The sequence below is a fragment of the Cricetulus griseus genome, chromosome 2 (assembly GCF_003668045.3).
Source record: "Cricetulus griseus strain 17A/GY chromosome 2, alternate assembly CriGri-PICRH-1.0, whole genome shotgun sequence".
NCBI classification, from domain to species: Eukaryota; Metazoa; Chordata; class Mammalia; order Rodentia; family Cricetidae; genus Cricetulus; species Cricetulus griseus.
In genome coordinates, this window is record NC_048595.1 from 331843602 (window position 1) to 331859285 (window position 15684).

General features: G+C 38.3%; 2 protein-coding genes across 5 annotated transcripts in view; one reads left to right on the forward strand and one right to left on the reverse strand.

Moving 5' to 3' along the window:
- Arl15 (ADP ribosylation factor like GTPase 15) overlaps positions 1 to 15684 on the forward strand; it is a 369445-nt gene that overhangs the window by 231898 nt on the left and 121863 nt on the right. The window lies entirely within an intron of this gene.
- Positions 12563 to 12754, reverse strand: LOC100774785 (cytochrome c oxidase subunit 7C, mitochondrial). The gene has a single exon (XM_035440577.1). It carries the CDS (start codon positions 12752 to 12754, stop codon positions 12563 to 12565), a length of 192 nt encoding a protein of 63 aa, XP_035296468.1.

Genomic DNA, 15684 nt, shown 5'->3' on the forward strand with positions numbered 1-15684 from the left:
AATGCAATATGTGGGAATTATTCATTATGTAGTCTTAATAACTTAATATATATTGAAGGTGCACACATGATTTTTTATGGTTTGATAGATATTTCTTTTTTAGCATTGAATGATATTTTAGTGTTTATACTACTGTTCAGTTAGTTCTTCTATTGAAGGACATCTTGGGTGCCTCTGGCTTTTTTTTTTTTTTTTGCAGTTCTTTTTTTAATTGTTAATATTTTATGTGTATCAGTAATTTGCCTGCATGTGTGTATGTGTACTACATGCAGGCCTGTTTCCTGTGGAGGCCAGAAAATGGCATTAGATCTCCTGGGACTATAGTTACAGATGGTTGTGAGGCACCATATAGGTGCTGGGAATTGAACACAGGTCTTCACCACTGGTTCATCTTTGCAGCCCTCTTTTTACAGTTCTTTATAAAGTTGCTTTAAACATTGGTATGTAGGCTTTTGTATGGACATAAAAATTCCTGACAGCCTAGTAAATGTCACTTCTGGGTCACATACTAAAATTGTATTTAATTTAAAAGAAACTGCCAAACTAGGGTTGGTATGGTGGCTCGTGTCTTTTCTTATACACAAGAGAAAGAGGTAGAAGCTTGAGGCTAGCCTGGGCTACTTAGTAAATCCCAAGCTTTAGCATAAGGTTTAATCATAAGATCCTCTACCAAGAAAATAAAGAAGGAAGAAGAAACTGGCAAGTTCTTGTCACAACATAGTACATCTTACATTCTTACCACTGACAAAAGGGATGCTGGTGCCTATATCTTCTCCAGCAACCAACATCAATAGTCTTGTGGATTTTAGCTTTTCTAGTAGATATATAGTCACATTTCCTGTTTTAGTTTGAAAGTGTTTTATGCTTTTCACCAGGTTCTTTGCTAGCTGACTGTTTGGTGGGGTGTACGTTTCAATCTTTTTGCTTGTTTTTTTCTTTTTGTTTACTATTTTAGGGTCTGTAATTTGTATGTGCTACATGTATTCTTTTGTGTGCATCAATTCTGTAGTTAAATTGTTAAAACAACAGAACACTGAAAAAAGCTTTCTATTATAGATATGAAGGTTTATTTTGAACTTTAAACTCAAAGCCTTACAACTTGGTATTCAACTATAATACCAGCACTGGGAAAGCAGAGGCAGAAGGACCAAAATGTTATGGCCAGCCTGGGCTGTATTGCAAGACTGTCTAAAATAAAAACACACAAACAAAGTTAAAATAATTCAGACTTCAAACTTCATTAAACTTCATTAGTCTTGTGACTTTGAGGGTCGCTTATAATCATAGAGGACTCATTTTTAAGATGAGAATTATATCTACTGTGTGTGTGTGTGTGTGTGTGTGTGTGTGTGTGTGTGTGTGTGTGTGTGTGTGTGTGAATTTATTGAAAATAACAGAATTAACTAGAGATCCAGCAAATGCTAGACAGTTCACTGTGTATGACATAGGACATTCTCAGTGATGGTGACGCATACTTCCATTGATGGAGAATTGGCTTATTCAGTAAATATTTATCAGGTGTCTGTTTTGTGTCAGGCATGTGGTTAAGTCTCTGTCACGGGATTTGTAGAAACCTGTAAACAGAATTACAATGTTATATTCAGAATACCAAAAGCTCTTGGGAAGGAAAACACCAGAAGCAGAGTTTAAGTTTGTAGGCCCTTCTAACAAGGGTTCAAACAAGAGGCTTTAAGAGCTAAAAAGGTACAGTTAAGAATGAGAATAGAGACACTGAACAGGAGAGATGTCTCAGAGGTAGACAAGGAGCATTGAGTTTGCTATGTGATTTGGGGGAGATGGAGAATACAGATAAGCTGGCTGGCCTTCTCTGATTGAGGGACAGTGGGCAGACTTACTAATAATACTAATTAATAATAATATTAATAATACTGACTCATCTCCTAGAAAATCACATTTTAAATTTGCATAAAACCTCTAGTCAGGTTTTCTTTTTACAGAACTCTCAATTCATGAGTCTGAAACCCCAGCACAAATATATGAAGAGAAAAGTAGCCATTTAAATCAAATAGGAAATCTTCTAGATTAATGTCCTATTCTCATTAGCCACCCACAATTCTAAGTATTGTATTGCTGGGCACTTTAAGAGACAGTGCTGTGTTCTCTCTTGACTGTTAAAGGTAGAGTACATAGCTTTGATCAATGGTAGGATTGGCCCAACAGCAAAAGGAGCTGCACAATTTCTTCTTCAATTCTAAGTCAAACAGAGCTGAGAGATAATTCCCCCATGGATTTATAAGTAAGAGTTAAATCCCTCCCAGTGTAATGTAGCACCAGATCGAAGTAAACAGACTATGATTTCAGCGCTAGACACAGCCTTAAGGCAGAAGAAATTACACTGTCATACAGAGGATATGTGGCTGCTGCTATTTTGGTGCTTGAGCTCTTTGTTGTCACATAGTTGAAGGCTATCCAGATGAGGAAGAGTGTTAACCAATGCAAGGAGAAAATTTCCTGGTCTGGGCTAGAGAGATGTATGAGAGGGCTAAGTACATTGCTGTGTAACACATAAGTAAGGTGTCCATTCACTAAGCACACTTTTCTATGCACTCTTATTAGAAACAAGTCATTCAGAAGAACAAACACAGGGTAAAGCTTAAAAGAATTGTTAGTTTCACCCATGATTAGTGTAATTGAATTTTAATAGTTTCCAATTATAAAACATCAACCTCGGGGAAAAAAATATATAGAGATATATGTAAATATATATTTATAGTCACACATACACACACACACACACACACACACACACACACACACACACACACACACAAAATCAACCCAGAATATACAGTAGAAATGATTAGATTAAAAGAAGGCGCCCATATTTTCACTAGTGTGAGGATTTTGCAAGTTGTTTTTGTGCGCTTATCCTCCTTATATGTTTCAAGATAGGGGAAAACAACAGTAGGAAAGTGTGGGGCCCATTGAGCCTATTATAGGACTATATGGAACTGAAATACCCTTGAGCACCTGTCCTCCAGAGGTCCCTACTCTGCCTTGTCAGTCACATGGTTTGGGGCTTCTAACACTAGTCTCATTTTAGTGGTTGTAGCTAGCAGTCCTCCAAAAAGTCTGTTTAGTTTCCCCATTGGATAGCCACCGTAGTACTAGGTTAATGGTTCTTTGTGGAAGACTAGGTGAAAACTGGTAGGATGTGATAAAAATCAGAATGTGATGAATGGTAATTGGGTGTGGAATGCCATTAAAACAAGTAGGAGACAAACCAGAAGCAGCTAAAAAGCAAGGCCTATGAACTAATAGAGAAAGACATGGGAAAAATATGGAGATCCTTCCAGCTTAATTGAAAACAGTCATTATATAATGTCAACGGATCTTTACATTATATGCACATTTTATATTATATATGCTATATTATATTGATTATGTATATAATAAATAAGACATGCAAGCTCCCATGTAATTAATGAACTCAAGATCACCCAACTTAATGTGTGACCTCTCTATACCATTGCTGTGGACTTAAGTAATGAAGGATTTGTTCTGTCCTGCAGCTTTTCTTTGCTCTCTTTTTTTCACTGATGGTGCAGAGTAGCTGCTTGCATCCCAGCGACTCTTCTGAGAACATCATGCGGTCATTTTACTGTGCTACCTTGTCTGTAGTTTCTCATCATCTGCTGTGCTATCACTGAGTATTATGCTTCCCAGCCACAGGTGGCCAATCTCCTTTCTTGATACTTTGTCCTACGCCTTTAGAACGCTGTTCCATTCCTCTGTGATGGCTGTGGCTTTGGCTCCTTTAGTCTTCAGCCCTATAGCCACCATGGCAGAGGAAGACATGGCATATGTAGTAGGGAGGAAGGAGGCCACTACAGGCAATGGGCTGCTAGATGAACTGAAGTGAGCATACTGGGGTCATCTCACTCCTCAACTCTCTTGGTTGTTTAAACTAACCGTTCTCCATCATTTCTGAGCCCCCTCGGTGGACTCACTGCTTGCTCATTCTGTTGAATGAAGATAACAGTAGGCTACATTCATGCAATATTAAAATCTTCATCTTCTCTCATCAAGAAACCTTATGCACCCACTGCCTTTAGGACTGAATATGTGATTGAATTTAGTCCCTTCACTAACAAGTGTTTTCAATGGTCTGAGCCCTATGATCCAGATGCCCAGTTCTGAGACAGTGAAACAATAGTATATGCCTGAAGTCCTTGATACAAACCTGGGGCAAGAGCACACTCGAGGGAATGCCCAGTCAAGAATGGTGACTCAAGCCTTGTAATCCCAGCATTTAGATAAAATAACTTTGAGCTGGAGGCTACCCTGGCCTGCAAAGTGGGTTCCAGTTCAGTGTGCAGATGAGATCCTGGCCCAAAAGTGAAAGAAAGCAAAACAGAGAATGTTCCGACTACTGGGGCTGGCTGACCAGATCTTCCATACCCATGTGTTCCTCTCATAGTAGTTCACCTTCCTCCCTTTTCACAGCCTTTCTGCCCTCTAACCACTTGTCAGAATTTACCCAGCTCTTTAAATCCCATTTTAAAAATTCAACTTAAAAACTAAAAAAAAACTAAAGGCAATTTTATTGTTCCCATATTATTTTTACTTTAAAATTTAAATATAATTACATAATTTCCCTCTTCTTCCTCTAAACCCTCCCATATCCCTTTCAAATCCATAGCTTTTTATTCCTTATTATTATAGCTACAGGGTGTGTGTGTGTGTGTGTGTGTGTGTGTGTGTGTGTGTGTGTGTATACCAGGGAAAACCACTTGGTGTTGCATAACCAATTAGGGTGATTATCTCTGGGGAGATTACTTCTCCCTCCAGTTTTTAGCTCTTCATCTAGGGATAGGGTGCCATGCAATTCCCCCCATCTGTGTCAGCATGCCAGCTAGTGTTATCATTGGTCAAATCTTACTTAGGCTACCACATTGTTGAGATTTCACAAGCACAGCTTTTCTATATTATATAGAAGACTAAAGCTTTCTGCAGAGTTCCTAGTCCTCTGACTCTCACAATCATTCTTCCCCCTCTTCTATGATGTCCCCTGAGCCTTGGATATAAGGGCTGTGTTGCAGATGTATCGAATGTGGCTGGACACCCCATAGTGAGTTGTTCTCTGAATTTTGACTAGTTGTAGTTTTCTATAATGGTCTCAGTCTGCGGTGAAAAGACCTTCTTTGATGAGGTCCAAGAACTGTACCTATCTATTGATATAAGGATAAGCATTTAGAATAGTTTGAGAATGTGGCAGTAGTAGAGATCTCTGACGTTGCTAACTACAGGTTGGCTAGGTTTTCAAAACCAGGGTTAATTTTTCTTCTGTTTAAAAGACTTAGTTTCTGATTAGACAGTATTGGTTAGCCCCAAGATATAAATGCCACTTTTTTCTCCTTTGGAGATAATTGCCATGCCTGGTTATTGTTATGTTTTGTAGGCTTCTCAATTGGATAGGACTATTAAATGCTTTCCTCTTTTGGCAGCTTGCATAGCACTTTAATGGTATTATGAAAGCTAGTCCTTAGGGAGGAGACATTTGGATCAGATCCAGATCAGTTCTCCCAGGTTCTGTCTGAAGGGTATAGTGTCTTCAGCAATAGAAACGTCCAGCCAATAATGGGGAGCAACAAACAGCATCAGTAATCACCTACATCATTTGGGAGACTCTTGGACTTTCTTGACCAACTACTGGAAAGGAGGGTTCTGGTGCCTGGTACTGAAGTTTTGGTTAGTCTGTGGCATTGTCACCCCTATGATGTAATCTCATTTTAACTATATACATATGCCTACTCATGTGTATTATATGTAATTTTAGCTAAATATAAAAAATATGATTTCTTATGACTTTTTCGAGTATTCTTAGTGTTACTGATCTCTCCTTCCCACCTCCTCTTATATAGACCTCCTTTATCTCTTCCCAGTTAAAGGACCCCCATTTTTCCCTTCAAATCACCTCTATACTGCTATCTGCTCCAAGCACTCCTCCCCTCCCACCATGGTCCTTTTTGTATATGACATTGCCATGCAACATACTTACCATATTCACTCCTTCTACTGCCCTCTGTATTCCCTCCTACCAAGCTCCTTTCCTATCTGCATCCCTAGTGGTTTTCCTTTACTCCTACACACTCCCACCAGTTTCCAAAGAAGAGAAAAACATGCAATACTTGCCTTTTGTGTCTGGTTTATTTCACTTTACACAATAATCTCTGGTTCTATCCATCTTTTTGCAAACAACATGATTTCACTCTTCTTTATAGTTGAATAAAACTCTACCATGTATATATTCTCATACTTTCTCTATCCACTACACTCATGTGCTAATGGGCACCAGTCTCATTGCATACATAGGCTATCATGAATTCAGTGGAAATAGACTCCGTAATTTCTTACAGGCCATTCCAATATGATCATTTCCTTCTCAAAAATCCCAGGAGCATTCTATTACCTCTGCTACTAGCCAAAATTCATCATATAATATCTGCTTTTATTCAAAATGTTAATATATTTTGCAATGGTTATTATTTTTCAAGTGCTTTTATCATGTTTTTAATCCTATTGTGTGTTGCTTTTATTTCTTTCATCATTCAGGGAACTTATTACATACTACATTCAATAAGAATATTGAGTTTAGTCATTGTTTTCTGATCTGTTTATTCTCAGCTCTCATAGAGACATAGAACTCTGTAGAAAATCAGGTGTTTTGAAACACCCCTTTTGTAAAGTTGAGATGTTGTTATAGTAAACACCACCACTTGAGAAGAGTCAGTACAGGTAGTATAGGAGATACCAGCTAAAGAGATCTGAAAGAGTAAATGAAGGCAGTTGTTTTTATCCTGTTTTCCTTTAGAGCTCTTAATATCCCATTTAAGGATTCAGAAAAAGAAATTCCATTTGCCTCCTGTTGGCTGAAAGGCAGATGCTAAAAAAAAGTTCTTTGCTTTTTTTCTTTTAATCTTTATGGACCTCTTGTAGCTCCCACCCTACATCTGGGACAGAAAGACCCAGCAGTCAGAAATACGATATCGGGCTCAAAAGTAGTGTTTTTTTCTTCTTGGTTCCTTCCTTACGTTAAGATAATCTAGTACCCTCTTATCAAAGATCTCTATGTGGTGTGTAAATAAATCACCAACCTGTTATTTATGCAATTTGTATTTGGTACTGGATATAGCAGTACTTTTAACACCTGTAATAAGTAAACAGGAGGCAGAAGTAGCTACATTGAAAGAATTTTGGAATTCATGTTGGCAAGCTTGGATAAAGATAATGACAAGAAGAGCCGGGGCCTGTTGCTCAGTAGTGGTGCACCTACCTATTTAGTACATGCAAGGCCTTGGGTTCACTCTGTAGCACTGAAAACATAAAAGTGAGGAAGGTTTTGACTGGTTCCTTCCAAGTCAGCCCTTCAAGTAGTTGGTTTCCTTATGCGGATATCATCATGATTAATGGTGATAAAGTTATTAAAGATACTATTTAGTGCTTCATGTCTAGGGGACTACTTTATAAGACTTGTGTTGGGATACAGTAAACCACGCTTTGACTGCTTCCCAGCAGTTGTGCTTCCAGGAACATTGTGTAGCTTGTAATGCAGCCGAATCCCTACACCACTAACCAGCAGTGGTCTAATGGGCTTGCTGCAGTTGTTCTGGCTGCAGAAACTCCCAAACTGTGCTCTTAGCCTGAAATCTGGCTTGCTGACATCTTGGCCAGAGAAACACATTTTAAAACAAACAAAATCAAAAAGGGATTCTTAAACCCAAAATTGCCTGAAGTTTTAAAACTGGTTTTCTAGTGTTTTTATGTGATAACAGCTAATACCCGTGGAGCACTGCCCTTTTCTATAATTACTGTTGTTATTTATCATTATTATTATTATTAGTAGTAGTAGTTGTTGTTGTTGTGTTTTATTTTGTTTTGTTTTGCTTTTGAGACAGGGTTTCTCTGTGTAGCCCTAACTGTCCTAGAAATCTCTCTGTAGACCAGGCTGGCTTCAAACTCAGAGATCCACCTGCCTCTGCCTCCTGAGTTCTTGGATTAAAGGAGTGTGCCATCACTGCCTGTTTTACAAATGTACTATTTTCAAGATTTGGTACTAGCTTCTTTTTAAAGGTTTTTATCATCGTCATCATCATCATTATTATTGTTGTTTCCTTTTCTATTATTATTTATATACTTATCATTTGAGACCGGAACTCATACAACTCAGGCTGGTTTCAAACTCACTGTGTAGCCAAGGATGGCTTGATTCTTTTTTGTTTGATTATTGAGACAATATCTCACAGGAAAGCCCAGGCTGGTCTTGAATTCATGCCTACTCTGCTATCTCAACCTCTACAGTACTGAGATTTGAGGCATTTTCCATAGACACATGTGAACTCAGTGATGGTCTGTTTTTCAATTCAGAAGGAGAGCTGTGTGAAACTGCAAAGTATGTGTTTGAAATTCATGCAAGTGCTGGCAGGAAATCTGTGTATGAGAAAAGCTCTTCTTACAACCTAATAAGGTTCACTCAGGAGCAAATGGTATGAATGGATGAGAGAGTGATCCAGTGTTCCTGGTGCGGTAGGAATGACAATATATAATGTTCTGGTATGAAGAAACATTATTCTAATGTTTCTTAATTTCATAATTCCAATTGGTTGTTTTAAAAGTCAAAGTAACAGGCCAATTTTATCCACAGTATTGAATTAAAGAAAACAATATGAAATCTGCTTAAGGAACCTTCCATAAGCACATGGACATCCCCTTGCCCTGGGAAGAAAGAAAGCCCTTGCTAGAACTGTAGGTGTGTATCTTTAATCACACCTGTACGTATCACTCGAAAGGACAAAGGACCTTCCAGTCTGTCACCTCTCTCCTTAACTTGGAGCTTATATAGCAGCCTCCTTATCTGTGGTTTCACTTGGAACTGTTTCAACAGACTTACTAACTTGTGTTTGGGGTTGGTCTAAAACACTGATAACATTAACTTTTACTGTAGCATAAAGCTATAGCATTTTACTATGGCTATTATTAATGTGTTTTATTCTTGTCTAACATGTTAAATTTGTCATACATCTCTGTGTCTCATTCTGATGCCATGACAAACACTGACCTAAAGCAACTTAACAGAGGAAAGGATTTATCTGGCTTACACTTCTGAGTCACAGCCCATTATTAAGGGAAGTCAGAACTAGAATCTGAAGCGAAACCAGAGAGGAACCATGCTCACTAGCCTACTCACAGTCTCATGTTTACCTAGATTCTTGTATAGCCTGGGACCACCTGTGGTGGGATAGAGTTACCTAATGGCCCTCCTATATCAGTTAACAATCAAGGAAGTCCCCACAAACACATCTCTGATCTGAGAACTATGTCAGAAATTCTTTCTCAGGTGATTCTAGGCTGTGTCAAGTTGACAGTTAAGGTCAACAGAACAGTATTTATAAGAAAATAGTATAATCAAGGATTGGTGCTGTTCACAATTGTAGGCATCCATCAGGGTTCCTGGATTGCAGATAAAGATGAACTACTACATTTCTAATTTAAGGGATAAGAAAAATTATTGCTCAGAAAATGCACCATCTCTGCTAGAAGGAGGGAGACCCATAAATTGAGGAGTGCCAGGCAGAACATTCCGCTCAGACAGACTGTAAGACCGTAGTACCATCTCTGCTAGAAAGAGACTCCTACCAATTGTGTAAGATAGGTTGGATGGAGACCTGACATTCATGTATCCCGAGAGTCCATTTGTCAGCTCCTCTACTGAACTCCACCTTTAATTATAGAATCTTAGACTGAGTTACTGCTGTGCTCTGACCATTCCCATAAAATTGTTTGTGTGGGATCTCTGTCAGTGGCACGCACGCACGCATGCGCGCGCGCGCGCGCGCGCGCGCACACACACACACACACACACACACACACACACACACGTAAATAAAAATAAGCAATGAAGATGTAGAGCACACACCTTCATTGCCAGCACTGGGGAAGCAAAGGCAGGCAGAAGTGTACATTAGAGGCCAACCTGGTCTACACAGTGGCTTCCAGGCCAGCCAGAGATATACAGTGAGACTGCCTCGGGGAAATATGAAGAAGAAACATGTCCTGACGTAGTAGACTCATTCTGTCTCCATAAGGTGTCCTGCACCATGCTGCAGTGCAGTAAGAAGTCCTCACTCGTCACGAGCCAACACCATGTCCTTGGGCTTTACAAAGTACCCATCCTCAGATGTTCTGTTGCATCGACACCCAGCATACTAATATAGGGATGTTCCTTGTGTAGTCCATTTAACTCTGATACCAAGTAAGTCTCTTTAACAGTGAAATGGACAAATGATTATGCCATTGAATGTCAAGAATATTTTCATGATATACAGCATACTGTATTAGATAGAATCCCATGGGAGGAACGTAGCTCTAATTACATTTTGACAGAAAAAACATTGCTAAGACCTGCTTGCCTTTAATTTACAACTGTAAGAAATCATCTGTGGGCTGTTTTGCCAAGCAGTCCTTTGCTTATTTTATGCATCTCCTTTAAGTCCTTTCTTTGCCATTTCCTTCCTCTGGATCATTGAGAGTTGCCTGGTTAAGAGTTCATGGAACTGAACTTCAGATTGCTTCTTTTTCCAAGTATTGCTCAGTAGATGCTTCCCATTCAACTCTAAACTCTTAAAATACACAATCCAGAGCTGAAATACGTTCTTAGAGATGGGTTGAACAGTTTTCTATTCAATGAATAGAGCCTATACCTCTATTGATATAGAAGAATTAATTCTTAAAGAAGCATATGATTGCAATAATATTTTAATAGCCAGTTCATACTGGTCTCACACTGCACTTATAGTCCACTCAAACCCTGTAGCCTTGAGCAAGTCGACTAACCCATTCTGTCCTCAGTCCTTCCAAGCATGACAGGAAGGGTCACACCTGCCTCCTGTTTATGGTAATTATGGATAATATGATGTTAAATTAAATTTATTGGCAGTGTTGTACTTGAAATTCAGGGTGACCTGGTTGTTGTGCAGATGTAGTTTTAAGAAAGACAAAAGAACCATTGACAAGAAAGCAATCTGTATCCAAAGCATATTAAGTGGCTTTCGGAAAAAAAATTGGGTTTCCTAGGATTTCACATTCTTTGACCCTTACTACTTCTGTTTTAGTAATAAAAGCTTTAGTGTGACTACTCTATAAATAGATTTTTGATTTATATGGCCAGATAATACACAATTTGATGAGAGTGAAGACGGTTTCCCTGAGAGGCTAAGTTCACTGGTTTATATATGGTCTTGCATGTGTCTGTTTTTCCTTGGCTTCCAAGATTCTTAAGCATATTACTTTCTCCAACAGAATGTTTTCTTGGCTAACTTCAGCAGAAGAGTGGCGGGGGCTATTCTACACTCATTGATGTAGTAGTAATCAGAATTAAAAAAACAAAACCAGCCCTAAGGAGAATGTAGCTATAGCCATAGGAATTACAAAGTGAAGCCAAGCCAGGTTCCTATGGATGGCCTACATAGGACAATCTCATCTCACTGCAGCTCATAAAACTTATTGATCCTTTTCACTATACATGCCACAGGATGCAACAATGGTGGGCATATTTGATTGGTGTCTAGTTATTTTTGTGTTGCTGTGATAAAACACCATGACAAAGCCAACTTATAAAACAAAGTGTTTGATTTGGTTAGAGTCCATCCATGATGTGCAGTGAAGGAGCATCAGAGTGCTCACATCTTGATCCATAAGAGACAAAGGCGATGGGAATGGCACTAGTCTTTTGAAACCTCAAAGTATGCCTATGTGACATACCTCCATCACAAGGCCACACCTCCCCTTCCTTCCCAAACAGTTCCACAAAGCTGGGGACCAAATATACAGATATATGAGCCTTATGGGAGCCATTCTCATTCAAACCATCACAAGTGGTTATGAGGATCCTTGAGTATATCAGTAAGTGCTGATTTGAATGAGAATGGTACCCCATAGGATCATATGTTTGATTATTTGGCCCTGAGTTAGTAGTACTGTTTGGGAAGGATGAAGGGGCATGACCTTGTTGGAGAGATGTGTCCAGGAGGTGTGCTTTGAGTTTTCAAGAGCTCTTAGCTACTGCGCCAGCAGAATGTTTGCTTGTCTGCAGCCATGATTGAAACCATGATGTAAACAAGAGTTGCCTTGGTCATGGTGTCCTTCAGAGCCTTGGTCATGGTGTCTCTTCACAATAATAGAACAGTAACTCAGAGAGTAAGATTGGTAGATACACAGGTGAATCAATAGATGTGTGATGGGAAGGTGAGCAAGTGGTACCTCTTCCCTGTTACCATGGATATTCAACCCTAGATACCTTTACCAGTTGCTCTCCTGAAATCACTGGCATCTCAGGATTCACTGTTGTCACGGAGAACACTTGTGTGTTAGCATATGCTTTGAAAAATATAAGACATACAGGAAATATCCAGAGAATCAAACATCTTTTTTTTAGTTTATTTACAATTTTATTTAGTAATAAGAGTTCAAGAGTTTAATCCCATTTTCAGATCACATCTCTAAAAACAATCTTCACTCTGTTAGAGGGATGAATTAAATATCTTCATTTTTTGAGTAGTTGGTGCCTAAATATAAAGAAGGGAGCAGCAAATCCAGATCCAAAGTACACAGTCATCATAGCCAGTAACTGCCACTTGTTTTCCACTGAAAATGGCAAATTCTTCCCCAGGCCGTCCTCATAGTGGCTGCGACGGACCACGGAGGTGGTGAACCTCTGGACACTTTGGCCCAACATGGCGCCTCAGGAGGCTCTGTGAGGCCCACAGAGCTGGAAGGTGGAAGAAAACTCAGAATCAAACATCTTTAACATGCAGTGATCATCTTGTTAATTATGCATTAATATAAAGAAAGTCTTTGGTGTATCTCTCATGTGTTCATAAATTAGAAATGAGATATGACCTTATGAGAATAATGATTTTTCCAAACTTGACAATTGTCTTAGCATCTCATTGCTCTTTTTACCTCTGTTAGTATAAGGGTGTGTGTATTGCAAATAAGGTTAGTGTGTTAGTTAAGCCCAAAAAAGATGTTTGTACATATTGGTTATTGTTTAATCTTACATGTAAATTCATAGATACCATTTTTTAATTCGATACTTTTATTTGTTTTAAAATTTTCAAGTTACATTTATTTATATATTTATTTATTATATATGTGGTTGCAGAGGTCAAAGGGCAACTTTCAGGAGTCCATTCCCTTCTTCTACCATGTGGATCCTATGGATTGGATTCAGCTTATCAGGCTTGGCAGCAAAAGTTTTATTCAATGAATCATCTTTGCCAGCCCTTTATTTCAATTTTGACAGAACTTTGTATGTAGAGACCATACATGAGGGGTCCTTCCTCAGTCACTTCTCCACCTATTTTTTTTGTCCACCTATTTATTTGTTCAAATGAGCAAAAATCTATTTATAAATAAGCAAACCTCTAATCACATTAACTAAAAGTGGCAAATCTATCAAGTGTTTGAAATCTAAATAAAAGAAAATCAAGGCACCTTTGATCTGTGAATTGAAAACAAACATTTAGGTGTAATAACAGATTCATTTCCCTTTTGTCTCCATAACACATGAGCACCAAAGTTATCTAAGAAAACTTACTATTTAGTAAGACAAGAATGTATATAAATTACAAATGGAGCAAGTACTTTCAGAAGGACTTCTTTGGAGACAAGTTTACTGCAAATATGACATTCTAACCACACTCCACCTTGTTTTTTGAGACAGGCCCTCTTATTAGACCTGCTGCTCACCTATTCACCTATACTGGCTAGCTGGGGATTTTCTGTCCTTCCTTCCCAGCACTGGAATGTAAGAGTACTGTGCCTGGCTTTTCAAAAGGATGCTAGAGATAAAATTCATTTTCTCCTGCTTTCATGGGAGATACTTTACTGAGTCACCATTTGCCAAGTCCCTACTTGTAGAATTTCAATTGTGGCTTATTCTACTGCTTAATAATTCAGTTGTGTAAAATGCATTTCATTTTTTAAATGAGTTTGTAAGGATTTACAATTCAGCTTTGATGAACTCTTGGTGGAACACAGCTTTCTTCTCCTGAAATATTTCTGTTAGACAATAGGCATATTTACAGTTTGCCATTGAGATGAGGTTAACCTCAGTTCATCTTGGAACATTTTAGCTGTCAATTGGGAAATCCACTGCCAGCCCATCACAATAAGTATAGGTAAAAATACACTTTTCAATTAATGTCCTGTTATTTAGTCTAGACTGCTAAGCACCAACTATGTCTGCTGTGCAGATAACCTGATTAGATAAAGGGAGTCTTGTGTCTTCATTATGCTATTACTATAGTGTGTAGTGTTTGGACCAAATAGAATTTTCCTAATGTCCCAAGCAAGGCAAAGGAAACAACCTTTTTAGAAATAGCAGCAATTTCATTACACTCACATGAGAGCTTCTTACGTGCCCTCATTAGGAGAAAAATCCATAGCTGTAGTCAGCCTTAAATTACTAAGCATTAAATTAATTACATATACTGTATATTCATTTGGCTGCTAAAATATTACTGATTTGTAGTTCTTGGTTAAGTAATATAAATGGATTGTTAAATAAGTTATTTCTGAGGCATATAATAGTTTTAGGATTAGGGTGGATAATTTAATTGCTTCATGAAAGGTCCATAGTGTTTGGAAAATTTGGAAAGCCTCATACTGAAATGTTTATATTATTGCCAAGAAGCAGTGGGAAGAAATTACGGTTTTGAATACGTTTTTTATGTAGAGCGATGTGACCTTGAGTCACAGATAAGAGAAACAAACAGCTCATTTAGAGTAGCTAAATACAAAGGATTTTAAGTTCCATTCACTGTGTCACATGTCAAGTGTGTCTTCTTCCATTCTTGTCTGGATGCTCACAGTGGTAGCCAGCTATCCTGGGCCATGCATTTATACTGTTTGAGACACCTCCTAGAGTGTGTGTTACTTTACTTGATATGTAAAATCTAACAGTGAGGTAAAGGTGGAAGGTGCCCACACACAGTTTCCAGTTGTTGGTATTCTTGAATTCCATGGTTTGATTTTAGCATCCAGAGTTTAACTCTGTCTGTCTAAAAAAATGGAAGGAAATCTTTCCACCATTTCATTCATGCATTTACTAACTTTCCTTGTTTGATCACCATCCTTCATAGAGATCTATGTAAACTTTTCTTCAATTTGTATAAAATATAAAAGAAAAATCCTTCTTGAAGTTTAAAGTGTTCCCTTTAATGTTCAGTAATTGTTTTGTTTTGTTTTTGTTTTTTGACACAAGATTTCCCTGTGTAACAGTCCTGGCTGTCCTGGAACTCCTTCTATAGACCAGGCTGGCCTTGGAACTCACAGAAATCTGCCTGCCTCTGCCTCCTGAGTCCTGGGATTAAAGGCATGCGCCACCACCTGGCTATGTTTAGTAATTTTTACAGTCAATACTAGAGAAGTGTATGCTTGAAAAGCATTTTAACTTTTATCCAAGATTATTTTCAGTACTTATGTCCATTTCTCTTACTTTCATAGCTTAGTAGGTGCTGATATTTAAGGTACTAGAGCTTCACCCACCTAAAAATAGACCAGTTCCAGCAAACAGAAATAGTTCTTTAAAAAGCATTCATATTCCCCATGATTTTATTTCTAGGCTCTAATTATAAAAGATGTGAAACAAGAGAACATATT